The 26,919-nt window shown below is 54.5% G+C and overlaps 3 protein-coding genes across 3 annotated transcripts; all 3 read left to right on the top strand.

Annotated features, from left to right (window-relative positions):
- The first annotated feature begins 3,919 nt into the window (after positions 1–3,919).
- LOC149903717 (uncharacterized) lies at positions 3,920–5,795 on the top strand. The gene is made up of 2 exons (XM_090108942.1): positions 3,920–4,752; positions 5,732–5,795. The coding sequence occupies exons 1-2, from the start codon at positions 3,920–3,922 to the stop codon at positions 5,793–5,795; spliced, it is 897 nt and encodes a 298-aa protein (XP_089965068.1).
- Positions 5,796–12,106: 6,311 nt separating this feature from the next.
- Positions 12,107–17,631, top strand: LOC149903718 (uncharacterized). The gene is made up of 2 exons (XM_090108943.1): positions 12,107–12,950; positions 17,327–17,631. Exons 1-2 carry the CDS (start codon positions 12,107–12,109, stop codon positions 17,629–17,631), a joined length of 1,149 nt encoding a protein of 382 aa, XP_089965069.1.
- Positions 17,632–21,776: 4,145 nt separating this feature from the next.
- Positions 21,777–23,652, top strand: LOC149903719 (uncharacterized). The gene is made up of 2 exons (XM_090108944.1): positions 21,777–22,609; positions 23,589–23,652. The coding sequence occupies exons 1-2, from the start codon at positions 21,777–21,779 to the stop codon at positions 23,650–23,652; spliced, it is 897 nt and encodes a 298-aa protein (XP_089965070.1).
- Positions 23,653–26,919: the final 3,267 nt, after the last annotated feature.

Genomic DNA, 26,919 nt, shown 5'->3' on the forward strand with positions numbered 1-26,919 from the left:
ATTAACAATTTAAACATTACAATAAAAATAAAACCAATACAAATAAATATACAAATTAACACGGCACAACAATAAAACTTAACCCTAACATCACAGCTTATCACAGTTTCTTTTGTTTACCACCCCAACAATGTACTTACAATATTCCAGGAATTCATTCCTCATTTTGTCCCCCAGGGCCGCGGGCAGATTCTCACCCGTCATCGCGATGCCCAATTTTTGCTCAATAACATATCTATCTCTTGCAAAAGTCGGACACTCGAGCAACAGGTGAGAAACCGTCTCGTCGACTCCGGGCTGACACAGGCACGATGGATTCTCCTTCAGCTTGAATCTGTTCAAGTAGAAGGCGAATCCACCGTGTCCAGTCAGTGCTTGTGTGGTGTGGTGTGTGATGTCTATTTTCCGTACTATTTTGTATGCAGCAGCAGCGCTTGGGAAAAAGAGCTTCGTGCCTCCAGCCGTCTCCCCCACATCATATCTCCTGTCCCATTCCCCGATCGTATCCTGTCTCAGGATACGCTTGACGAATGAAACAGGACACAGATCGTAGTCGGGTTTCTTCTTCGACCCCAGAGCGGCCTCCTTGGCTAACTGGTCCACTCTTTCGTTCCCCCTTAGCCCTGCGTGCGCCTTGATCCAAAACAGAGCGACCTCCCGCCTCTGCGAAGCAGCTTTTCGGAGGGCCGCCCTTGTTTGCACAGCAAGGGGGTGGGGGGAACCGAGTGTGACTGCCTGGAGGGCCGATCTGGAGTCGCTGAAGATGCCGACCTTCGACACTCCACTCTTGCAGGCTCTAATTACTGCTCTTTGGAGCGCTAGGAGTTCGGCCTGGTAGACGGTGCAATACGGCGGCAAAGCAAGCTTGACGGCCTTCGTCTCGGCCTCCCCCTCCCATACGGAAAGGGCGGCTCCGACTCGACCCTCAATCTTGCTGCCGTCCGTGTAGATCCTATGTACGTGGCTATTAGCCACGTCGGAATACGAGTCCTCGTCCACCAGCCCGAACCCGGTTAGGTTAGGTTAGGTTAGGTTAGGTTAGGTTAGGTTAGGTTAGGTTAGGTTAGGTTAGGTTAGGTTAGGTTAGGTTAGGTTAGGTTAGGTTAGGTTAGGTTAGGTTAGGTTAGGTTAGGTTAGGTTAGGTTAGGTTCCCGTGTGGAGTTTCTGGTCTCCCATCGGGCGCGTCCTCAGGTGGCGGATAGGGGGAGGCCTCCCAGATATGGGGGGTACCGGTGGTCTTGCCGGCGCGGACCAAAATCAGCGTGGAGGAACTCGAGGGCTACCACGTCCTCGTTGCAATCTCTGCTTTGCAGAGAAATTGCTGGGTTTGTTTTCGAACAGTGCTGCTTTTGCGGCGAGGTATGGCGACCAGTGGTTGCGGACGATTTAGTCCTACTGGACGACGGGCTGCTTTGCAGCGATGGATGGCGGTTGTATCAATCGCGGCGCGGCGGGCTGGGCGGCAGGTTTTTCTGTCGCCTGGTTAGAGGCTTCGGCCTCCCGTCGGGCAACCTGTTATCCGTCGTAGTGTTGTTGTCACGTCTAGCAGCTACGACGGACCAGGAGGCTTGCCTTAATCGGCTGGCCTGAGAGGAAGGACACCTCATCAAAAACCCTCAAATCCGCGTTGTAGTCCAGCGGCGTGGATTTCCTGTCCTTCTTGGACAGTTTGGCTCGGGAGAGCGTGAGCTTTTAGCTGTGTACACCCATGGATACCGCCCGACCTCCATGGTGTAAAAGGGTTATCCGGGTGCAGGGGGCACCGCCCGGATGGACGTTTTATATCCCCCATACTCGTGGGAACAAAAATGTCCTTTAACTCCGAACCGATCAACGACGACTTTAGCAAAAACACAATCATGGACTCCGAAAACTTTTATGATATCGAAGATACTGACGGGAGTATGTCTCCGGCACGTGTCAAAACAAGGCGGGGCAGGGCTGTGCTGCTTTCGAGCTCCAGTTCTGTCAACAGCATTATTGAAATGGACGGAAAAGACAGGCTGTGGCGGAAGCGGACGCTGGACACCAGTGGTTCTGGTTCCGACACAGAAGATGGCACAGGGGTTTTTACATCCCCATTTATTAAGACCACCTCAAAAAGAGGGAAGGGCCGCCCATCGGGTTCAAGCGCCACTCGGCGCGAGGCCACATTCGATATGACGAGGTTGCGTAAGAGGGAGTTGGAGGCGCAGGCCGAGAAGGAGGTTGCTGAGTGCGCCGAGCGCATTGAAGTGGCGCAAGCTAGCGCTCCTCTCCCTCCCATTCCAGCAAAGACAAACACGTCCGAGGCTCTCAGTCGCCGCATTGCCGATGACCTGGCTGCAATCGTGAAGGTGATGACCAAGTCATCAAATCTCAAGGGCACTTTCAAAAAGGCCTTGAAATTGGCCCACGATGACATTGAGCAGTCGGTAGCTCTATTAGAGAAACACACTGTCTCTGAGGAGACGAGATTGCTGCAGGCAGCCAATTCCCGCCTCCAGGCGGAGCTCGACTCCCTGAAAAGGGAACTCCAAGAGGTGAAGGCCTCTCAGGGCTCGTCGTTGCCTGCTCAGCCCCAAGATTCGGATATCTTGCGCCAGGTCGGAGCAATGATTAACGCGAGATTTGAGGCTCTAGAGGAGCGTCTGCTGCCGGAAAAGCGCATAAGACCTCCGCTGGCGGCAGATAGCAGGAAAGCGGCAAAGGCGGCTGAACAAGCGATGGCCGATGACCTCGCACCGCCCCCTCCATCAAAGGCGAGGACATATGCAGGTGTTGCGGCTTCATCACAACCGGGTAGATCGGTGTCTGGGCCCGCAATTAAGAAAACCGCGAAGCAGACGGCAGTCCCAGCTTTGGAGATCGAGGCAACCTCGAAGAAGAGGAAAAAGAAATTGGCGAAGGGGAAGGAAAGGGTCCCCGTGCAGCCTGATCCGGCGGGCTCAAAGCCCCCCAGAAAAGATACGCTGGCCACGTCATCCGGCCCCCCGCAGCAGCCGTCAAAGGACGGAGAGTGGACTGTGGTCGGAAAGCGAGGAAAAGAAAATAAGGGGAAAGGGAAGAAGCCTGCGGCTAAGTCCCGCAAGAAGAAGTCGCGAAAGCTCCACGCTCCGAATTCCTCGGCTGTCGTCCTTACCCTGCAGCCGAGTGCGAAGGAGCGTGGCGTAACCTACGCCGGTGTTTTGACGGAGGCGCGGCGTGGAATAGACCTCGCCGAAATTGGCATCAGTGCAATGCGTTTTAAGCGCGCTGTCACTGGTGCCAGGATACTAGAGATCCCCGGTGCTTCCAGCACCAAGGAAGCGGACTCCCTTGCCGCCAAATTGCGGGAGGTCCTCGGTGAGGATAACGTTAAGGTGTCCAGGCCGGTCAAGTGCGCAGACTTGCGAATCACTGGCCTGGATGACTCGGCCACAGTCGAGGACATTGCGGCTGCGGTATCGCGCGCAGGGGAGTGTACCGCGGAGCATGTGAAGTGTGGTGGCCTGCGCACGGGCCCCCGAGGTGCTGTATCAGCCTGGGTTAGTTGCCCGGTGACTGCGGCGAAGAAGCTGGCGCAGGCGGGGCGCGTAATGGTTGGGTGGGCTTCGGCGAAAGTCTCTCTCACCGAGCAGAAGCCCCTGCGCTGTTACCGCTGCCTGGAGGTGGGCCATGTCAGCGCCACGTGCTCCTCGCCGACGGACAGGAGTGCCACTTGCTTCCGCTGCAGTGAAACAGGCCATAAAGCTGGTGGATGCGATGCCGCCTCCGCTCGCTGCGCCCTATGCACGGAGGCAAAGCTACCGGCAGAGCATCGGCTTGGAAGCGCAGCCTGTAAGGCCCCGAAGCCTAAAAGAGGTGGAATGCGGAAGCAAGATGGCGCTCCAACGCCATCACGCTCTGCTCCGGTGCCTGATGAGGTACCGCAAACGGAGGCAGCCATGGAAACGCAGTAATGGCCCCACTGCGTTTCCTACAGGCCAACATCAACCACTGTGCCAGGGCCCAGGACCTTTTACATCAGAGTCTGGCAGAGTGGGAGATTGACGTGGCGGTAGTGTCTGAGCCATACAATCTGCCCCCCCGGGATAACTGGGTGGGCGATCTGGACGGCTTGGTGGCGCTGGTTGCTCAAGGCGACACACAGCTTGAGCAAATCATAAGGCGACGGGGATGCGTCTCGGCGGTTGTCAATGGCTTCACCGTTGTGGGAGCGTACTTCTCGCCGAACCGCTGCCTCGCCGATTTCGAGCAGTTCTTGGTTGAGCTGAGGGATCTGCTAGACTTCGCACAACCTCAATCTGTGCTTCTGGCCGGGGACCTGAACGCCAAGTCGGTGTCTTGGGGCTGCGTGGCAAGTGATATACGTGGCTCGACACTCGCTGACTGGGCAGTTGCGTCGGGACTGACGGTTGTAAACCGTGGAGCAGAATTAACGTGTGTTCGGCAGAGGGGTGGATCCATTGTAGATGTCACGTTTGCGAGCCCCCCTCTCGCTCGTCGTATACAAGACTGGAGGGTTCTTTTGGACGTGGAGACGCTCTCGGATCACCGTTATATCCGGTTTAGCGTCTCCACGCCCTCGACGGCTCCCAGTCAATTCCCCCCTGGCGATTGTCGTCCGCGCTGGGCACTTAGTAGCCTCGATAGGGAGCTCCTCATTGAGGCTGCCTTAGTGCAGGCTTGGCTCCCGTCGCAGCAGAATGGCGGCGAAAACGTAGAGGAGGAGGCCACTTGGCTTGCCGAAGCTATGTCTCAGGTGTGCGACGCGAGCATGCGGAGGGTGCGGTCGGTTCCACGTAGGCGCCAAATGTACTGGTGGTCCGCCGATGTTGCCCAGCTGCGTGCTTCATGCGTGGCTGCGAGGCGGGCGTACACCAGGCACAGGCGCCGTAGGCGGCGTGACGAAGAGGAGGAAGCGCGGTTATACGCCGTCTATAGGGACTGCATTGTGTCTCTGCAGCACGCCATCAGCAGCGCTAAGACCCGTGCATGGGAAGAGATGCTCGAGAGTTTGAACCGCGAACCTTGGGGTCGGCCGTATAAGAGGGTGAGGCAAAAGCTTCGCCCTTGGGCCCCGCCCTTGTCTCAAAGTCTCGAGCCACGATTTCTGGAGCAAGTGGTGACGTCCTTGTTTCCAAGTCGGGGAAGACATTCTCCCCCACCGATGGCACCCACGATGACTGCGCAGGAGGAGCTCAACAACGAAAATGTCCCTCCAGTCACTCGCAACGAGCTCGCTGTGGCAGTAGAGCGCCTTAAGGCGAAGAATGCCGCCCCCGGCCCTGACGGTGTTCCCGGGCGGGCCTGGGTGCTGGCGCTAGAATCTCTTGGACCCAGGGTGGAACAGCTGTTCACAAAATGCCTCCAACAGGGCCAATTTCCCCGTAGGTGGAAGACCGGGAACTTGGTCCTGTTGCAGAAGGAGGGACGCCCGCGCGACTCGCCCTCGGCTTATAGGCCGATCGTGCTGCTCGATGAGGTGAGCAAGCTCTTTGAGCGCGTCTTCGCAGCTCGCCTCATCGACCATCTGGAGGGAGTGGGGCCGGACCTAAGCGAGAACCAATTTGGATTTCGCCGGGGAAGGTCCACTATCGATGCGATTGCTGAATTGCGGAACCTCGCTGATCATGCAGATAATGAAGGCGGAGTGCTTTTGGCGGTGTCCCTTGACATCGCCAACGCATTCAACACTCTGCCGTGGAGTTGCGTGATCGAAGCGCTCCGCTACCACAACGTGCCCGGGTATATGGTGCGCTTGTTGCAGTCCTACTTATCGGAGAGGGCTGTGGCGTACCCCGCGCGTCGTGGGTGGCAAGAAAAGGAAGTGACGTGCGGTGTTCCACAGGGCTCGGTTCTTGGGCCCCTTCTGTGGAACATCGGCTACGACTGGGTCCTGCGTGCCACTTATCTACCGGGTGTCAGCGTGCTTTGCTACGCGGATGACACCCTGGTAACTGCACGCGGGGCCTCGTACAGGGAGGCAGCCCTCATTGCGACCGCTGGTGTGGCGGATGTTGTGCGCCGAATCAGACGACTTGGCTTAGAGGTCGCTCTGAACAAGTCAGAGGCAATTTTGTTTCGCGGCCGTCGAAGGGCGCAGGCTGCTGGTTCAGCTATCCAGGTGGGTGGCACGTCCATCGGCGTCGGTTCCACTTTGCGCTACCTGGGCATCGTGCTGGACAGCCGGTGGACATTTGTGGAGCACTTTCGTCGCCTCGCCCCCCGTCTTGTTGGGGTGGCCGGGGCACTTGGAAGTCTGCTCCCGAATCTAAGAGGGGCTGGGGGTGCGTGTCGTCGTCTATACACCGGCGTCATTCGCTCCATGGCCCTCTATGGTGCGCCCATTTGGGCCGACTCTTTGAGCGTCCGTACCAGACCATACTTGCGTAGACCGCAGCGGGTCATGGCGCTCAGAGTCGTGAGGGCATATCGCACAGTGTCCTTCGAGGCCGTGTGTGTCATGGCTGGGACGCCCCCGTGGGACCTGGATGCCGAGATGCTGGCGGACGTTTATCGCCGCGTCACCGCGTCCAGATCGCATGGAATTAATCCATATCTGGAGCAAGTCCAGCAATGGAGGGCGGATGCTCTCGAGCGGCGGTTCAGGGAGTGGGAACGCCGGCTCGAGAGGCCCAGCGCAGGAGCGAGGACGGTCGAAGCTATCCGACCGGTCCTACGCGAGTGGTGCGACAGGCGGCATGGGGCAATTACCTTCCGCCTGACACAGGTGCTGTCCGGACATGGCTGTTTCGGGTGGTACTTGTGCAAAGTCGCCAGGCGGGAGCCGCAAATGGCTTGCCATTGGTGTGACAGTCCGGAGGACACGGCAGACCACACTCTCGCCGTGTGCCCCGCGTGGTCCGAGCCCCGTGCTCACCTAGTCGCAGTCGTCGGTCCTGATCTCTCCCTGCCTTCCATAGCTCGCGCAATGGTTGGCAGCGACAGATCGTGGCGCGCGGCTATCACATTCTGTGAAGATGTGATGTCGCAGAAGGAGGAAGCAGAGCGGGTCCGCGAGGGAGATCCCAACGCGGATCCTATTCGGCGGCGACGCCTTATTGGGCGCAGTCGCCGAGTCGCGACCGCTGTACACGGTCGCGACTTGCTTCCCTAATGTTGGGTGCCGGACGGTGGAACGGGGACATAATCCATCGTCCGGTGCGGTGAGGCGGCGTGAGACGTGTTCCGTTCATGCCGCCCCCCAGGAAGGAGGAACTGGCGAACACTAGCCAGGTCTTAATCGCGATGGGCCTATATAAAAAATAGGCTGCCGCTGACGGGGTTACGGAAGCGGTTACACCAAATACCCGCGACCCTGCCAATATAGCGGAGAGACGGAACACAGTGGAGTTTAGTCGGTAGTCGCCGCATTCTGCGGTGTGAGTCCGACATAACCCAGGGCCCTTTCCCCGAGCGCTCTGGGTATGCCTAAATGCATTCTCCACTATAAAAAAAAAAAAAAAAAAAAAAAAAAAAAAAAAAAAAAAAAAAAAAAAAAAAAAAAAAAAAGGTTAGGTTAGGTTAGGTTTAGGTTAGGTTAGGTTAGGTTAGGTTAGGTTAGGTTAGGTTAGGTTAGGTTAGGTTAGGTTAGGTTAGGTTAGGTTAGGTTAGGTTAGGTTAGGTTAGGTTAGGTTAGGTTAGGTTAGGTTAGGTTAGGTTAGGTTAGGTTAGGTTAGGTTAGGTTAGGTTAGGTTAGGTTAGGTTAGGTTAGGTTAGGTTAGGTTAGGTTAGGTTAGGTTAGGTTAGGTTAGGTTAGGTTAGGTTAGGTTAGGTTAGGTTAGGTTAGGTTAGGTTAGGTTAGGTTAGGTTAGGTTAGGTTAGGTTAGGTTAGGTTAGGTTAGGTTAGGTTAGGTTAGGTTAGGTTAGGTTAGGTTAGGTTAGGTTAGGTTAGGTTAGGTTAGGTTAGGTTAGGTTAGGTTAGGTTAGGTTAGGTTAGGTTAGGTTAGGTTAGGTTAGGTTAGGTTAGGTTAGGTTAGGTTTTTTTTTTTTTTTTTTTTTTTTTTTTAAAAGCACCCGCCATCGCAGGGTGTTGTCTGCTTTTTCTCTAGAGTATAGTCTAGAGACATTTATTTTCTTTAATCAATAATAAACACAATTTTCTTTATTTACAATATGGGCACATAATATTAAAATACAATAAAATTTTAAAATACGAATTTACAATATACAATAAAATTTTCAAAATAATAATAAAATACAATAATTAAAAGTCACTTTAAAATTAACAATTTAAACATTACAATAAAAATAAAACCAATACAAATAAATATACAAATTAACACGGCACAACAATAAAACTTAACCCTAACATCACAGCTTATCACAGTTTCTTTTGTTTACCACCCCAACAATGTACTTACAATATTCCAGGAATTCATTCCTCATTTTGTCCCCCAGGGCCGCGGGCAGATTCTCACCCGTCATCGCGATGCCCAATTTTTGCTCAATAACATATCTATCTCTTGCAAAAGTCGGACACTCGAGCAACAGGTGAGAAACCGTCTCGTCGACTCCGGGCTGACACAGGCACGATGGATTCTCCTTCAGCTTGAATCTGTTCAAGTAGAAGGCGAATCCACCGTGTCCAGTCAGTGCTTGTGTGGTGTGGTGTGTGATGTCTATTTTCCGTACTATTTTGTATGCAGCAGCAGCGCTTGGGAAAAAGAGCTTCGTGCCTCCAGCCGTCTCCCCCACATCATATCTCCTGTCCCATTCCCCGATCGTATCCTGTCTCAGGATACGCTTGACGAATGAAACAGGACACAGATCGTAGTCGGGTTTCTTCTTCGACCCCAGAGCGGCCTCCTTGGCTAACTGGTCCACTCTTTCGTTCCCCCTTAGCCCTGCGTGCGCCTTGATCCAAAACAGAGCGACCTCCCGCCTCTGCGAAGCAGCTTTTCGGAGGGCCGCCCTTGTTTGCACAGCAAGGGGGTGGGGGGAACCGAGTGTGACTGCCTGGAGGGCCGATCTGGAGTCGCTGAAGATGCCGACCTTCGACACTCCACTCTTGCAGGCTCTAATTACTGCTCTTTGGAGCGCTAGGAGTTCGGCCTGGTAGACGGTGCAATACGGCGGCAAAGCAAGCTTGACGGCCTTCGTCTCGGCCTCCCCCTCCCATACGGAAAGGGCGGCTCCGACTCGACCCTCAATCTTGCTGCCGTCCGTGTAGATCCTATGTACGTGGCTATTAGCCACGTCGGAATACGAGTCCTCGTCCACCAGCCCGAACCCGGTTAGGTTAGGTTAGGTTAGGTTAGGTTAGGTTAGGTTAGGTTAGGTTAGGTTAGGTTAGGTTAGGTTAGGTTAGGTTAGGTTAGGTTAGGTTAGGTTAGGTTAGGTTAGGTTAGGTTAGGTTAGGTTAGGTTAGGTTCCCGTGTGGAGTTTCTGGTCTCCCATCGGGCGCGTCCTCAGGTGGCGGATAGGGGGAGGCCTCCCAGATATGGGGGGTACCGGTGGTCTTGCCGGCGCGGACCAAAATCAGCGTGGAGGAACTCGAGGGCTACCACGTCCTCGTTGCAATCTCTGCTTTGCAGAGAAATTGCTGGGTTTGTTTTCGAACAGTGCTGCTTTTGCGGCGAGGTATGGCGACCAGTGGTTGCGGACGATTTAGTCCTACTGGACGACGGGCTGCTTTGCAGCGATGGATGGCGGTTGTATCAATCGCGGCGCGGCGGGCTGGGCGGCAGGTTTTTCTGTCGCCTGGTTAGAGGCTTCGGCCTCCCGTCGGGCAACCTGTTATCCGTCGTAGTGTTGTTGTCACGTCTAGCAGCTACGACGGACCAGGAGGCTTGCCTTAATCGGCTGGCCTGAGAGGAAGGACACCTCATCAAAAACCCTCAAATCCGCGTTGTAGTCCAGCGGCGTGGATTTCCTGTCCTTCTTGGACAGTTTGGCTCGGGAGAGCGTGAGCTTTTAGCTGTGTACACCCATGGATACCGCCCGACCTCCATGGTGTAAAAGGGTTATCCGGGTGCAGGGGGCACCGCCCGGATGGACGTTTTATATCCCCCATACTCGTGGGAACAAAAATGTCCTTTAACTCCGAACCGATCAACGACGACTTTAGCAAAAACACAATCATGGACTCCGAAAACTTTTATGATATCGAAGATACTGACGGGAGTATGTCTCCGGCACGTGTCAAAACAAGGCGGGGCAGGGCTGTGCTGCTTTCGAGCTCCAGTTCTGTCAACAGCATTATTGAAATGGACGGAAAAGACAGGCTGTGGCGGAAGCGGACGCTGGACACCAGTGGTTCTGGTTCCGACACAGAAGATGGCACAGGGGTTTTTACATCCCCATTTATTAAGACCACCTCAAAAAGAGGGAAGGGCCGCCCATCGGGTTCAAGCGCCACTCGGCGCGAGGCCACATTCGATATGACGAGGTTGCGTAAGAGGGAGTTGGAGGCGCAGGCCGAGAAGGAGGTTGCTGAGTGCGCCGAGCGCATTGAAGTGGCGCAAGCTAGCGCTCCTCTCCCTCCCATTCCAGCAAAGACAAACACGTCCGAGGCTCTCAGTCGCCGCATTGCCGATGACCTGGCTGCAATCGTGAAGGTGATGACCAAGTCATCAAATCTCAAGGGCACTTTCAAAAAGGCCTTGAAATTGGCCCACGATGACATTGAGCAGTCGGTAGCTCTATTAGAGAAACACACTGTCTCTGAGGAGACGAGATTGCTGCAGGCAGCCAATTCCCGCCTCCAGGCGGAGCTCGACTCCCTGAAAAGGGAACTCCAAGAGGTGAAGGCCTCTCAGGGCTCGTCGTTGCCTGCTCAGCCCCAAGATTCGGATATCTTGCGCCAGGTCGGAGCAATGATTAACGCGAGATTTGAGGCTCTAGAGGAGCGTCTGCTGCCGGAAAAGCGCATAAGACCTCCGCTGGCGGCAGATAGCAGGAAAGCGGCAAAGGCGGCTGAACAAGCGATGGCCGATGACCTCGCACCGCCCCCTCCATCAAAGGCGAGGACATATGCAGGTGTTGCGGCTTCATCACAACCGGGTAGATCGGTGTCTGGGCCCGCAATTAAGAAAACCGCGAAGCAGACGGCAGTCCCAGCTTTGGAGATCGAGGCAACCTCGAAGAAGAGGAAAAAGAAATTGGCGAAGGGGAAGGAAAGGGTCCCCGTGCAGCCTGATCCGGCGGGCTCAAAGCCCCCCAGAAAAGATACGCTGGCCACGTCATCCGGCCCCCCGCAGCAGCCGTCAAAGGACGGAGAGTGGACTGTGGTCGGAAAGCGAGGAAAAGAAAATAAGGGGAAAGGGAAGAAGCCTGCGGCTAAGTCCCGCAAGAAGAAGTCGCGAAAGCTCCACGCTCCGAATTCCTCGGCTGTCGTCCTTACCCTGCAGCCGAGTGCGAAGGAGCGTGGCGTAACCTACGCCGGTGTTTTGACGGAGGCGCGGCGTGGAATAGACCTCGCCGAAATTGGCATCAGTGCAATGCGTTTTAAGCGCGCTGTCACTGGTGCCAGGATACTAGAGATCCCCGGTGCTTCCAGCACCAAGGAAGCGGACTCCCTTGCCGCCAAATTGCGGGAGGTCCTCGGTGAGGATAACGTTAAGGTGTCCAGGCCGGTCAAGTGCGCAGACTTGCGAATCACTGGCCTGGATGACTCGGCCACAGTCGAGGACATTGCGGCTGCGGTATCGCGCGCAGGGGAGTGTACCGCGGAGCATGTGAAGTGTGGTGGCCTGCGCACGGGCCCCCGAGGTGCTGTATCAGCCTGGGTTAGTTGCCCGGTGACTGCGGCGAAGAAGCTGGCGCAGGCGGGGCGCGTAATGGTTGGGTGGGCTTCGGCGAAAGTCTCTCTCACCGAGCAGAAGCCCCTGCGCTGTTACCGCTGCCTGGAGGTGGGCCATGTCAGCGCCACGTGCTCCTCGCCGACGGACAGGAGTGCCACTTGCTTCCGCTGCAGTGAAACAGGCCATAAAGCTGGTGGATGCGATGCCGCCTCCGCTCGCTGCGCCCTATGCACGGAGGCAAAGCTACCGGCAGAGCATCGGCTTGGAAGCGCAGCCTGTAAGGCCCCGAAGCCTAAAAGAGGTGGAATGCGGAAGCAAGATGGCGCTCCAACGCCATCACGCTCTGCTCCGGTGCCTGATGAGGTACCGCAAACGGAGGCAGCCATGGAAACGCAGTAATGGCCCCACTGCGTTTCCTACAGGCCAACATCAACCACTGTGCCAGGGCCCAGGACCTTTTACATCAGAGTCTGGCAGAGTGGGAGATTGACGTGGCGGTAGTGTCTGAGCCATACAATCTGCCCCCCCGGGATAACTGGGTGGGCGATCTGGACGGCTTGGTGGCGCTGGTTGCTCAAGGCGACACACAGCTTGAGCAAATCATAAGGCGACGGGGATGCGTCTCGGCGGTTGTCAATGGCTTCACCGTTGTGGGAGCGTACTTCTCGCCGAACCGCTGCCTCGCCGATTTCGAGCAGTTCTTGGTTGAGCTGAGGGATCTGCTAGACTTCGCACAACCTCAATCTGTGCTTCTGGCCGGGGACCTGAACGCCAAGTCGGTGTCTTGGGGCTGCGTGGCAAGTGATATACGTGGCTCGACACTCGCTGACTGGGCAGTTGCGTCGGGACTGACGGTTGTAAACCGTGGAGCAGAATTAACGTGTGTTCGGCAGAGGGGTGGATCCATTGTAGATGTCACGTTTGCGAGCCCCCCTCTCGCTCGTCGTATACAAGACTGGAGGGTTCTTTTGGACGTGGAGACGCTCTCGGATCACCGTTATATCCGGTTTAGCGTCTCCACGCCCTCGACGGCTCCCAGTCAATTCCCCCCTGGCGATTGTCGTCCGCGCTGGGCACTTAGTAGCCTCGATAGGGAGCTCCTCATTGAGGCTGCCTTAGTGCAGGCTTGGCTCCCGTCGCAGCAGAATGGCGGCGAAAACGTAGAGGAGGAGGCCACTTGGCTTGCCGAAGCTATGTCTCAGGTGTGCGACGCGAGCATGCGGAGGGTGCGGTCGGTTCCACGTAGGCGCCAAATGTACTGGTGGTCCGCCGATGTTGCCCAGCTGCGTGCTTCATGCGTGGCTGCGAGGCGGGCGTACACCAGGCACAGGCGCCGTAGGCGGCGTGACGAAGAGGAGGAAGCGCGGTTATACGCCGTCTATAGGGACTGCATTGTGTCTCTGCAGCACGCCATCAGCAGCGCTAAGACCCGTGCATGGGAAGAGATGCTCGAGAGTTTGAACCGCGAACCTTGGGGTCGGCCGTATAAGAGGGTGAGGCAAAAGCTTCGCCCTTGGGCCCCGCCCTTGTCTCAAAGTCTCGAGCCACGATTTCTGGAGCAAGTGGTGACGTCCTTGTTTCCAAGTCGGGGAAGACATTCTCCCCCACCGATGGCACCCACGATGACTGCGCAGGAGGAGCTCAACAACGAAAATGTCCCTCCAGTCACTCGCAACGAGCTCGCTGTGGCAGTAGAGCGCCTTAAGGCGAAGAATGCCGCCCCCGGCCCTGACGGTGTTCCCGGGCGGGCCTGGGTGCTGGCGCTAGAATCTCTTGGACCCAGGGTGGAACAGCTGTTCACAAAATGCCTCCAACAGGGCCAATTTCCCCGTAGGTGGAAGACCGGGAACTTGGTCCTGTTGCAGAAGGAGGGACGCCCGCGCGACTCGCCCTCGGCTTATAGGCCGATCGTGCTGCTCGATGAGGTGAGCAAGCTCTTTGAGCGCGTCTTCGCAGCTCGCCTCATCGACCATCTGGAGGGAGTGGGGCCGGACCTAAGCGAGAACCAATTTGGATTTCGCCGGGGAAGGTCCACTATCGATGCGATTGCTGAATTGCGGAACCTCGCTGATCATGCAGATAATGAAGGCGGAGTGCTTTTGGCGGTGTCCCTTGACATCGCCAACGCATTCAACACTCTGCCGTGGAGTTGCGTGATCGAAGCGCTCCGCTACCACAACGTGCCCGGGTATATGGTGCGCTTGTTGCAGTCCTACTTATCGGAGAGGGCTGTGGCGTACCCCGCGCGTCGTGGGTGGCAAGAAAAGGAAGTGACGTGCGGTGTTCCACAGGGCTCGGTTCTTGGGCCCCTTCTGTGGAACATCGGCTACGACTGGGTCCTGCGTGCCACTTATCTACCGGGTGTCAGCGTGCTTTGCTACGCGGATGACACCCTGGTAACTGCACGCGGGGCCTCGTACAGGGAGGCAGCCCTCATTGCGACCGCTGGTGTGGCGGATGTTGTGCGCCGAATCAGACGACTTGGCTTAGAGGTCGCTCTGAACAAGTCAGAGGCAATTTTGTTTCGCGGCCGTCGAAGGGCGCAGGCTGCTGGTTCAGCTATCCAGGTGGGTGGCACGTCCATCGGCGTCGGTTCCACTTTGCGCTACCTGGGCATCGTGCTGGACAGCCGGTGGACATTTGTGGAGCACTTTCGTCGCCTCGCCCCCCGTCTTGTTGGGGTGGCCGGGGCACTTGGAAGTCTGCTCCCGAATCTAAGAGGGGCTGGGGGTGCGTGTCGTCGTCTATACACCGGCGTCATTCGCTCCATGGCCCTCTATGGTGCGCCCATTTGGGCCGACTCTTTGAGCGTCCGTACCAGACCATACTTGCGTAGACCGCAGCGGGTCATGGCGCTCAGAGTCGTGAGGGCATATCGCACAGTGTCCTTCGAGGCCGTGTGTGTCATGGCTGGGACGCCCCCGTGGGACCTGGATGCCGAGATGCTGGCGGACGTTTATCGCCGCGTCACCGCGTCCAGATCGCATGGAATTAATCCATATCTGGAGCAAGTCCAGCAATGGAGGGCGGATGCTCTCGAGCGGCGGTTCAGGGAGTGGGAACGCCGGCTCGAGAGGCCCAGCGCAGGAGCGAGGACGGTCGAAGCTATCCGACCGGTCCTACGCGAGTGGTGCGACAGGCGGCATGGGGCAATTACCTTCCGCCTGACACAGGTGCTGTCCGGACATGGCTGTTTCGGGTGGTACTTGTGCAAAGTCGCCAGGCGGGAGCCGCAAATGGCTTGCCATTGGTGTGACAGTCCGGAGGACACGGCAGACCACACTCTCGCCGTGTGCCCCGCGTGGTCCGAGCCCCGTGCTCACCTAGTCGCAGTCGTCGGTCCTGATCTCTCCCTGCCTTCCATAGCTCGCGCAATGGTTGGCAGCGACAGATCGTGGCGCGCGGCTATCACATTCTGTGAAGATGTGATGTCGCAGAAGGAGGAAGCAGAGCGGGTCCGCGAGGGAGATCCCAACGCGGATCCTATTCGGCGGCGACGCCTTATTGGGCGCAGTCGCCGAGTCGCGACCGCTGTACACGGTCGCGACTTGCTTCCCTAATGTTGGGTGCCGGACGGTGGAACGGGGACATAATCCATCGTCCGGTGCGGTGAGGCGGCGTGAGACGTGTTCCGTTCATGCCGCCCCCCAGGAAGGAGGAACTGGCGAACACTAGCCAGGTCTTAATCGCGATGGGCCTATATAAAAAATAGGCTGCCGCTGACGGGGTTACGGAAGCGGTTACACCAAATACCCGCGACCCTGCCAATATAGCGGAGAGACGGAACACAGTGGAGTTTAGTCGGTAGTCGCCGCATTCTGCGGTGTGAGTCCGACATAACCCAGGGCCCTTTCCCCGAGCGCTCTGGGTATGCCTAAATGCATTCTCCACTATAAAAAAAAAAAAAAAAAAAAAAAAAAAAAAAAAAAAAAAAAAAAAAAAAAAAAAAAAAAAAGGTTAGGTTAGGTTAGGTTTAGGTTAGGTTAGGTTAGGTTAGGTTAGGTTAGGTTAGGTTAGGTTAGGTTAGGTTAGGTTAGGTTAGGTTAGGTTAGGTTAGGTTAGGTTAGGTTAGGTTAGGTTAGGTTAGGTTAGGTTAGGTTAGGTTAGGTTAGGTTAGGTTAGGTTAGGTTAGGTTAGGTTAGGTTAGGTTAGGTTAGGTTAGGTTAGGTTAGGTTAGGTTAGGTTAGGTTAGGTTAGGTTAGGTTAGGTTAGGTTAGGTTAGGTTAGGTTAGGTTAGGTTAGGTTAGGTTAGGTTAGGTTAGGTTAGGTTAGGTTAGGTTAGGTTAGGTTAGGTTAGGTTAGGTTAGGTTAGGTTAGGTTAGGTTAGGTTAGGTTAGGTTAGGTTAGGTTAGGTTAGGTTAGGTTAGGTTAGGTTTTTTTTTTTTTTTTTTTTTTTTTTTTAAAAGCACCCGCCATCGCAGGGTGTTGTCTGCTTTTTCTCTAGAGTATAGTCTAGAGACATTTATTTTCTTTAATCAATAATAAACACAATTTTCTTTATTTACAATATGGGCACATAATATTAAAATACAATAAAATTTTAAAATACGAATTTACAATATACAATAAAATTTTCAAAATAATAATAAAATACAATAATTAAAAGTCACTTTAAAATTAACAATTTAAACATTACAATAAAAATAAAACCAATACAAATAAATATACAAATTAACACGGCACAACAATAAAACTTAACCCTAACATCACAGCTTATCACAGTTTCTTTTGTTTACCACCCCAACAATGTACTTACAATATTCCAGGAATTCATTCCTCATTTTGTCCCCCAGGGCCGCGGGCAGATTCTCACCCGTCATCGCGATGCCCAATTTTTGCTCAATAACATATCTATCTCTTGCAAAAGTCGGACACTCGAGCAACAGGTGAGAAACCGTCTCGTCGACTCCGGGCTGACACAGGCACGATGGATTCTCCTTCAGCTTGAATCTGTTCAAGTAGAAGGCGAATCCACCGTGTCCAGTCAGTGCTTGTGTGGTGTGGTGTGTGATCTGGGGGCACGGCAGTGCCCCCGCCAAGTCGAGCAAAAAAAAAGCGGCACGGCCGTACCATCCTTTTCTCGAAGCAATTCGGGCCTTTTTCGACCCCCTATAATTCGGTTGTGGATAAAGCAAGAAACCTGAATCTTCAGTAACTAATCCGGCATTGTATAAACACGGAATATTCAAAATTTCAGTCAATTTGAACCAGTAGTTTAAGAATGACAACTTGTTAAAGTTTCTAAATTTTGTCACTCACTGACTCACCGATCATCAAAAGTCCAAGGCACTTCTAGCAGACTTAGAAGCTTCATATTTGGAATACATATAGAGTTTAGTGTCTTAATCATGGGAAAACTTAAATATTTTGTAATTTCGGTCCAGTTTTCCAAATACACCAACTGCATCAATAACTTTGTAATCCCATATAAATATATGGGATTACAAAGTTAATAATGAACCTAATGCATACGAGCTTGGTCCGGTCAAAACTAAATTTGAAATTATTAATAGAGCTTATGTTCATCGCGAACAATTTCCCATATGTATAGCCTATGCTATAACTATACATAAAAGTCAGGGCCTAAGCCTAAGTAATGCGCTGATGGATATATGTAGGTTCTGCAGTGTTCACATCCGGTCAAGCTTACGTGGCACTTTCGAGAGTTACAAGTCTGGGCGGTTTACATCTCATTAATGTCGACTTTGGAAGTATTAAAGCGCAGGAATCATCAATTTGTGAATACAACAGATTAAGAAGTATTTACCGTCCAGACTTGTCAAAAATTGAGACATCAAAGCCTCCGAGAAAAGCCCATAGAGACATGGAGTGGGCTTTGAGAAAAACTGTGGCTGAAGCTCAAGAAGTAGTACCGGAAAAGAAAAAGAGGAAGACTACATATAAAAATAAGAAAATATCATAAGACCTTTAACAAAATTCGTTAGAAGTAGATGGTATCAAAAAGAAAGGCTCTACAAAAAGAAGTGAGATCCCATCAAAAACATCCTGTAAAAAACCCAAGTCTCGCAGCTCAGTCTTTCTACCGTCAAAAGTTGTGAGATCCATGTAATACCAAGTCGGTTAATCTATTTAGTGTCTACTTGAAGGACCTTCCGTCTTAAGTTATTACATAAGTTATTATCATGCCAATATTAAAAATATTTAACGTTTTAAACAAATAGATCGACTTGGACATCGCATGAAAACAAAATGAATATTACAATATTATATTAGATTCTTTAGTCTCTCGCGCCTCACGCGATTGAAACTCTCGTTCCTGTTGGTCGCTGGCCCGTCGTGCTGTGTAGTGTGATACATACTAATAATCAAATCAAGCGATGTCCAAGTCGATCTATTTGTTTAAAACGTTAAATATTTTTAATATTGGCATGATAATAACTTATGTAATAACTTAAGACGGAAGGTCCTTCAAGTAGACACTAAATAGATTAACCGACTTGGTATTACATGGATCTCACAACTTTTGACGGTAGAAAGACTGAGCTGCGAGACTTGGGTTTTTTACAGGATGTTTTTGATGGGATGTCTATTTTCCGTACTATTTTGTATGCAGCAGCAGCGCTTGGGAAAAAGAGCTTCGTGCCTCCAGCCGTCTCCCCCACATCATATCTCCTGTCCCATTCCCCGATCGTATCCTGTCTCAGGATACGCTTGACGAATGAAACAGGACACAGATCGTAGTCGGGTTTCTTCTTCGACCCCAGAGCGGCCTCCTTGGCTAACTGGTCCACTCTTTCGTTCCCCCTTAGCCCTGCGTGCGCCTTGATCCAAAACAGAGCGACCTCCCGCCTCTGCGAAGCAGCTTTTCGGAGGGCCGCCCTTGTTTGCACAGCAAGGGGGTGGGGGGAACCGAGTGTGACTGCCTGGAGGGCCGATCTGGAGTCGCTGAAGATGCCGACCTTCGACACTCCACTCTTGCAGGCTCTAATTACTGCTCTTTGGAGCGCTAGGAGTTCGGCCTGGTAGACGGTGCAATACGGCGGCAAAGCAAGCTTGACGGCCTTCGTCTCGGCCTCCCCCTCCCATACGGAAAGGGCGGCTCCGACTCGACCCTCAATCTTGCTGCCGTCCGTGTAGATCCTATGTACGTGGCTATTAGCCACGTCGGAATACGAGTCCTCGTCCACCAGCCCGAACCCGGTTAGGTTAGGTTAGGTTAGGTTAGGTTAGGTTAGGTTAGGTTAGGTTAGGTTAGGTTAGGTTAGGTTAGGTTAGGTTAGGTTAGGTTAGGTTAGGTTAGGTTAGGTTAGGTTAGGTTAGGTTAGGTTAGGTTAGGTTCCCGTGTGGAGTTTCTGGTCTCCCATCGGGCGCGTCCTCAGGTGGCGGATAGGGGGAGGCCTCCCAGATATGGGGGGTACCGGTGGTCTTGCCGGCGCGGACCAAAATCAGCGTGGAGGAACTCGAGGGCTACCACGTCCTCGTTGCAATCTCTGCTTTGCAGAGAAATTGCTGGGTTTGTTTTCGAACAGTGCTGCTTTTGCGGCGAGGTATGGCGACCAGTGGTTGCGGACGATTTAGTCCTACTGGACGACGGGCTGCTTTGCAGCGATGGATGGCGGTTGTATCAATCGCGGCGCGGCGGGCTGGGCGGCAGGTTTTTCTGTCGCCTGGTTAGAGGCTTCGGCCTCCCGTCGGGCAACCTGTTATCCGTCGTAGTGTTGTTGTCACGTCTAGCAGCTACGACGGACCAGGAGGCTTGCCTTAATCGGCTGGCCTGAGAGGAAGGACACCTCATCAAAAACCCTCAAATCCGCGTTGTAGTCCAGCGGCGTGGATTTCCTGTCCTTCTTGGACAGTTTGGCTCGGGAGAGCGTGAGCTTTTAGCTGTGTACACCCATGGATACCGCCCGACCTCCATGGTGTAAAAGGGTTATCCGGGTGCAGGGGGCACCGCCCGGATGGACGTTTTATATCCCCCATACTCGTGGGAACAAAAATGTCCTTTAACTCCGAACCGATCAACGACGACTTTAGCAAAAACACAATCATGGACTCCGAAAACTTTTATGATATCGAAGATACTGACGGGAGTATGTCTCCGGCACGTGTCAAAACAAGGCGGGGCAGGGCTGTGCTGCTTTCGAGCTCCAGTTCTGTCAACAGCATTATTGAAATGGACGGAAAAGACAGGCTGTGGCGGAAGCGGACGCTGGACACCAGTGGTTCTGGTTCCGACACAGAAGATGGCACAGGGGTTTTTACATCCCCATTTATTAAGACCACCTCAAAAAGAGGGAAGGGCCGCCCATCGGGTTCAAGCGCCACTCGGCGCGAGGCCACATTCGATATGACGAGGTTGCGTAAGAGGGAGTTGGAGGCGCAGGCCGAGAAGGAGGTTGCTGAGTGCGCCGAGCGCATTGAAGTGGCGCAAGCTAGCGCTCCTCTCCCTCCCATTCCAGCAAAGACAAACACGTCCGAGGCTCTCAGTCGCCGCATTGCCGATGACCTGGCTGCAATCGTGAAGGTGATGACCAAGTCATCAAATCTCAAGGGCACTTTCAAAAAGGCCTTGAAATTGGCCCACGATGACATTGAGCAGTCGGTAGCTCTATTAGAGAAACACACTGTCTCTGAGGAGACGAGATTGCTGCAGGCAGCCAATTCCCGCCTCCAGGCGGAGCTCGACTCCCTGAAAAGGGAACTCCAAGAGGTGAAGGCCTCTCAGGGCTCGTCGTTGCCTGCTCAGCCCCAAGATTCGGATATCTTGCGCCAGGTCGGAGCAATGATTAACGCGAGATTTGAGGCTCTAGAGGAGCGTCTGCTGCCGGAAAAGCGCATAAGACCTCCGCTGGCGGCAGATAGCAGGAAAGCGGCAAAGGCGGCTGAACAAGCGATGGCCGATGACCTCGCACCGCCCCCTCCATCAAAGGCGAGGACATATGCAGGTGTTGCGGCTTCATCACAACCGGGTAGATCGGTGTCTGGGCCCGCAATTAAGAAAACCGCGAAGCAGACGGCAGTCCCAGCTTTGGAGATCGAGGCAACCTCGAAGAAGAGGAAAAAGAAATTGGCGAAGGGGAAGGAAAGGGTCCCCGTGCAGCCTGATCCGGCGGGCTCAAAGCCCCCCAGAAAAGATACGCTGGCCACGTCATCCGGCCCCCCGCAGCAGCCGTCAAAGGACGGAGAGTGGACTGTGGTCGGAAAGCGAGGAAAAGAAAATAAGGGGAAAGGGAAGAAGCCTGCGGCTAAGTCCCGCAAGAAGAAGTCGCGAAAGCTCCACGCTCCGAATTCCTCGGCTGTCGTCCTTACCCTGCAGCCGAGTGCGAAGGAGCGTGGCGTAACCTACGCCGGTGTTTTGACGGAGGCGCGGCGTGGAATAGACCTCGCCGAAATTGGCATCAGTGCAATGCGTTTTAAGCGCGCTGTCACTGGTGCCAGGATACTAGAGATCCCCGGTGCTTCCAGCACCAAGGAAGCGGACTCCCTTGCCGCCAAATTGCGGGAGGTCCTCGGTGAGGATAACGTTAAGGTGTCCAGGCCGGTCAAGTGCGCAGACTTGCGAATCACTGGCCTGGATGACTCGGCCACAGTCGAGGACATTGCGGCTGCGGTATCGCGCGCAGGGGAGTGTACCGCGGAGCATGTGAAGTGTGGTGGCCTGCGCACGGGCCCCCGAGGTGCTGTATCAGCCTGGGTTAGTTGCCCGGTGACTGCGGCGAAGAAGCTGGCGCAGGCGGGGCGCGTAATGGTTGGGTGGGCTTCGGCGAAAGTCTCTCTCACCGAGCAGAAGCCCCTGCGCTGTTACCGCTGCCTGGAGGTGGGCCATGTCAGCGCCACGTGCTCCTCGCCGACGGACAGGAGTGCCACTTGCTTCCGCTGCAGTGAAACAGGCCATAAAGCTGGTGGATGCGATGCCGCCTCCGCTCGCTGCGCCCTATGCACGGAGGCAAAGCTACCGGCAGAGCATCGGCTTGGAAGCGCAGCCTGTAAGGCCCCGAAGCCTAAAAGAGGTGGAATGCGGAAGCAAGATGGCGCTCCAACGCCATCACGCTCTGCTCCGGTGCCTGATGAGGTACCGCAAACGGAGGCAGCCATGGAAACGCAGTAATGGCCCCACTGCGTTTCCTACAGGCCAACATCAACCACTGTGCCAGGGCCCAGGACCTTTTACATCAGAGTCTGGCAGAGTGGGAGATTGACGTGGCGGTAGTGTCTGAGCCATACAATCTGCCCCCCCGGGATAACTGGGTGGGCGATCTGGACGGCTTGGTGGCGCTGGTTGCTCAAGGCGACACACAGCTTGAGCAAATCATAAGGCGACGGGGATGCGTCTCGGCGGTTGTCAATGGCTTCACCGTTGTGGGAGCGTACTTCTCGCCGAACCGCTGCCTCGCCGATTTCGAGCAGTTCTTGGTTGAGCTGAGGGATCTGCTAGACTTCGCACAACCTCAATCTGTGCTTCTGGCCGGGGACCTGAACGCCAAGTCGGTGTCTTGGGGCTGCGTGGCAAGTGATATACGTGGCTCGACACTCGCTGACTGGGCAGTTGCGTCGGGACTGACGGTTGTAAACCGTGGAGCAGAATTAACGTGTGTTCGGCAGAGGGGTGGATCCATTGTAGATGTCACGTTTGCGAGCCCCCCTCTCGCTCGTCGTATACAAGACTGGAGGGTTCTTTTGGACGTGGAGACGCTCTCGGATCACCGTTATATCCGGTTTAGCGTCTCCACGCCCTCGACGGCTCCCAGTCAATTCCCCCCTGGCGATTGTCGTCCGCGCTGGGCACTTAGTAGCCTCGATAGGGAGCTCCTCATTGAGGCTGCCTTAGTGCAGGCTTGGCTCCCGTCGCAGCAGAATGGCGGCGAAAACGTAGAGGAGGAGGCCACTTGGCTTGCCGAAGCTATGTCTCAGGTGTGCGACGCGAGCATGCGGAGGGTGCGGTCGGTTCCACGTAGGCGCCAAATGTACTGGTGGTCCGCCGATGTTGCCCAGCTGCGTGCTTCATGCGTGGCTGCGAGGCGGGCGTACACCAGGCACAGGCGCCGTAGGCGGCGTGACGAAGAGGAGGAAGCGCGGTTATACGCCGTCTATAGGGACTGCATTGTGTCTCTGCAGCACGCCATCAGCAGCGCTAAGACCCGTGCATGGGAAGAGATGCTCGAGAGTTTGAACCGCGAACCTTGGGGTCGGCCGTATAAGAGGGTGAGGCAAAAGCTTCGCCCTTGGGCCCCGCCCTTGTCTCAAAGTCTCGAGCCACGATTTCTGGAGCAAGTGGTGACGTCCTTGTTTCCAAGTCGGGGAAGACATTCTCCCCCACCGATGGCACCCACGATGACTGCGCAGGAGGAGCTCAACAACGAAAATGTCCCTCCAGTCACTCGCAACGAGCTCGCTGTGGCAGTAGAGCGCCTTAAGGCGAAGAATGCCGCCCCCGGCCCTGACGGTGTTCCCGGGCGGGCCTGGGTGCTGGCGCTAGAATCTCTTGGACCCAGGGTGGAACAGCTGTTCACAAAATGCCTCCAACAGGGCCAATTTCCCCGTAGGTGGAAGACCGGGAACTTGGTCCTGTTGCAGAAGGAGGGACGCCCGCGCGACTCGCCCTCGGCTTATAGGCCGATCGTGCTGCTCGATGAGGTGAGCAAGCTCTTTGAGCGCGTCTTCGCAGCTCGCCTCATCGACCATCTGGAGGGAGTGGGGCCGGACCTAAGCGAGAACCAATTTGGATTTCGCCGGGGAAGGTCCACTATCGATGCGATTGCTGAATTGCGGAACCTCGCTGATCATGCAGATAATGAAGGCGGAGTGCTTTTGGCGGTGTCCCTTGACATCGCCAACGCATTCAACACTCTGCCGTGGAGTTGCGTGATCGAAGCGCTCCGCTACCACAACGTGCCCGGGTATATGGTGCGCTTGTTGCAGTCCTACTTATCGGAGAGGGCTGTGGCGTACCCCGCGCGTCGTGGGTGGCAAGAAAAGGAAGTGACGTGCGGTGTTCCACAGGGCTCGGTTCTTGGGCCCCTTCTGTGGAACATCGGCTACGACTGGGTCCTGCGTGCCACTTATCTACCGGGTGTCAGCGTGCTTTGCTACGCGGATGACACCCTGGTAACTGCACGCGGGGCCTCGTACAGGGAGGCAGCCCTCATTGCGACCGCTGGTGTGGCGGATGTTGTGCGCCGAATCAGACGACTTGGCTTAGAGGTCGCTCTGAACAAGTCAGAGGCAATTTTGTTTCGCGGCCGTCGAAGGGCGCAGGCTGCTGGTTCAGCTATCCAGGTGGGTGGCACGTCCATCGGCGTCGGTTCCACTTTGCGCTACCTGGGCATCGTGCTGGACAGCCGGTGGACATTTGTGGAGCACTTTCGTCGCCTCGCCCCCCGTCTTGTTGGGGTGGCCGGGGCACTTGGAAGTCTGCTCCCGAATCTAAGAGGGGCTGGGGGTGCGTGTCGTCGTCTATACACCGGCGTCATTCGCTCCATGGCCCTCTATGGTGCGCCCATTTGGGCCGACTCTTTGAGCGTCCGTACCAGACCATACTTGCGTAGACCGCAGCGGGTCATGGCGCTCAGAGTCGTGAGGGCATATCGCACAGTGTCCTTCGAGGCCGTGTGTGTCATGGCTGGGACGCCCCCGTGGGACCTGGATGCCGAGATGCTGGCGGACGTTTATCGCCGCGTCACCGCGTCCAGATCGCATGGAATTAATCCATATCTGGAGCAAGTCCAGCAATGGAGGGCGGATGCTCTCGAGCGGCGGTTCAGGGAGTGGGAACGCCGGCTCGAGAGGCCCAGCGCAGGAGCGAGGACGGTCGAAGCTATCCGACCGGTCCTACGCGAGTGGTGCGACAGGCGGCATGGGGCAATTACCTTCCGCCTGACACAGGTGCTGTCCGGACATGGCTGTTTCGGGTGGTACTTGTGCAAAGTCGCCAGGCGGGAGCCGCAAATGGCTTGCCATTGGTGTGACAGTCCGGAGGACACGGCAGACCACACTCTCGCCGTGTGCCCCGCGTGGTCCGAGCCCCGTGCTCACCTAGTCGCAGTCGTCGGTCCTGATCTCTCCCTGCCTTCCATAGCTCGCGCAATGGTTGGCAGCGACAGATCGTGGCGCGCGGCTATCACATTCTGTGAAGATGTGATGTCGCAGAAGGAGGAAGCAGAGCGGGTCCGCGAGGGAGATCCCAACGCGGATCCTATTCGGCGGCGACGTCTTATTGGGCGCCGTCGCCGAGTCGCGACCGCTGTACACGGTCGCGACTTGCTTCCCTAATGTTGGGTGCCGGACGGTGGAACGGGGACATAATCCATCGTCCGGTGCGGTGAGGCGGCGTGAGACGTGTTCCGTTCACGCCGCCCCCCAGGAAGGAGGAACTGGCGAACACTAGCCAGGTCTTAATCGCGATGGGCCTATATAAAAAATAGGCTGCCGCTGACGGGGTTACGGATGCGGTTACACCAAATACCCGCGACCCTGCCAATATAGCGGAGTGACGGAACACAGTGGAGTTTAGTCGGTAGTCGCCGCATTCTGCGGTGTGAGTCCGACATAACCCAGGGCTCTTTCCCCGAGCGCTCTGGGTATGCCTAAATGCATTCTCCACTATAAAAAAAAAAAAAAAAAAAAAAAAAAAGGTTAGGTTAGGTTAGGTTAGGTTAGGTTAGGTTAGGTTAGGTTAGGTTAGGTTAGGTTAGGTTAGGTTAGGTTTTTTTTTTTTTTTTTTTTTTTTTTAAAAGCACCCGCCATCGCAGGGTGTTGTCTGCTTTTTCTCTAGAGTATAGTCTAGAGACATTTATTTTCTTTAATCAATAATAAACACAATTTTCTTTATTTACAATATGGGCACATAATATTAAAATACAATAAAATTTTAAAATACGAATTTACAATATACAATAAAATTTTCAAAATAATAATAAAATACAATAATTAAAAGTCACTTTAAAATTAACAATTTAAACATTACAATAAAAATAAAACCAATACAAATAAATATACAAATTAACACGGCACAACAATAAAACTTAACCCTAACATCACAGCTTATCACAGTTTCTTTTGTTTACCACCCCAACAATGTACTTACAATATTCCAGGAATTCATTCCTCATTTTGTCCCCCAGGGCCGCGGGCAGATTCTCACCCGTCATCGCGATGCCCAATTTTTGCTCAATAACATATCTATCTCTTGCAAAAGTCGGACACTCGAGCAACAGGTGAGAAACCGTCTCGTCGACTCCGGGCTGACACAGGCACGATGGATTCTCCTTCAGCTTGAATCTGTTCAAGTAGAAGGCGAATCCACCGTGTCCAGTCAGTGCTTGTGTGGTGTGGTGTGTGATGTCTATTTTCCGTACTATTTTGTATGCAGCAGCAGCGCTTGGGAAAAAGAGCTTCGTGCCTCCAGCCGTCTCCCCCACATCATATCTCCTGTCCCATTCCCCGATCGTATCCTGTCTCAGGATACGCTTGACGAATGAAACAGGACACAGATCGTAGTCGGGTTTCTTCTTCGACCCCAGAGCGGCCTCCTTGGCTAACTGGTCCACTCTTTCGTTCCCCCTTAGCCCTGCGTGCGCCTTGATCCAAAACAGAGCGACCTCCCGCCTCTGCGAAGCAGCTTTTCGGAGGGCCGCCCTTGTTTGCACAGCAAGGGGGTGGGGGGAACCGAGTGTGACTGCCTGGAGGGCCGATCTGGAGTCGCTGAAGATGCCGACCTTCGACACTCCACTCTTGCAGGCTCTAATTACTGCTCTTTGGAGCGCTAGGAGTTCGGCCTGGTAGACGGTGCAATACGGCGGCAAAGCAAGCTTGACGGCCTTCGTCTCGGCCTCCCCCTCCCATACGGAAAGGGCGGCTCCGACTCGACCCTCAATCTTGCTGCCGTCCGTGTAGATCCTATGTACGTGGCTATTAGCCACGTCGGAATACGAGTCCTCGTCCACCAGCCCGAACCCGGTTAGGTTAGGTTAGGTTAGGTTAGGTTAGGTTAGGTTAGGTTAGGTTAGGTTAGGTTAGGTTAGGTTAGGTTAGGTTAGGTTAGGTTAGGTTAGGTTAGGTTAGGTTAGGTTAGGTTAGGTTCCCGTGTGGAGTTTCTGGTCTCCCATCGGGCGCGTCCTCAGGTGGCGGATAGGGGGAGGCCTCCCAGATATGGGGGGTACCGGTGGTCTTGCCGGCGCGGACCAAAATCAGCGTGGAGGAACTCGAGGGCTACCACGTCCTCGTTGCAATCTCTGCTTTGCAGAGAAATTGC

The sequence above is a fragment of the Colias eurytheme genome, chromosome 13 (assembly GCF_061535395.1).
Source record: "Colias eurytheme isolate Ceu_HAF_F1 chromosome 13, ilColEury1 Martin Lab GWU primary, whole genome shotgun sequence".
Lineage (NCBI taxonomy): Eukaryota > Metazoa > Arthropoda > Insecta > Lepidoptera > Pieridae > Colias > Colias eurytheme.

Excerpts from the sequence above, each read along its gene's own strand:
- LOC149903719 (XM_090108944.1), top strand. The coding sequence starts at position 21,777 with ATGGCCCCACTGCGTTTCCTACAGGCCAACATCAACCACTGTGCCAGG. Across the intron at positions 22,610-23,588 it reads GCGAGCATGCGGAGGGTGCG|TCCTACTTATCGGAGAGGGC; the intron begins GTCGGTTCCACG and ends CGCTTGTTGCAG.
- LOC149903717 (XM_090108942.1), top strand. The coding sequence starts at position 3,920 with ATGGCCCCACTGCGTTTCCTACAGGCCAACATCAACCACTGTGCCAGG. Across the intron at positions 4,753-5,731 it reads GCGAGCATGCGGAGGGTGCG|TCCTACTTATCGGAGAGGGC; the intron begins GTCGGTTCCACG and ends CGCTTGTTGCAG.
- LOC149903718 (XM_090108943.1), top strand. The coding sequence starts at position 12,107 with ATGGCCCCACTGCGTTTCCTACAGGCCAACATCAACCACTGTGCCAGG. Across the intron at positions 12,951-17,326 it reads GAGGGTGCGGTCGGTTCCAC|GTTCTGCAGTGTTCACATCC; the intron begins GTAGGCGCCAAA and ends GGATATATGTAG.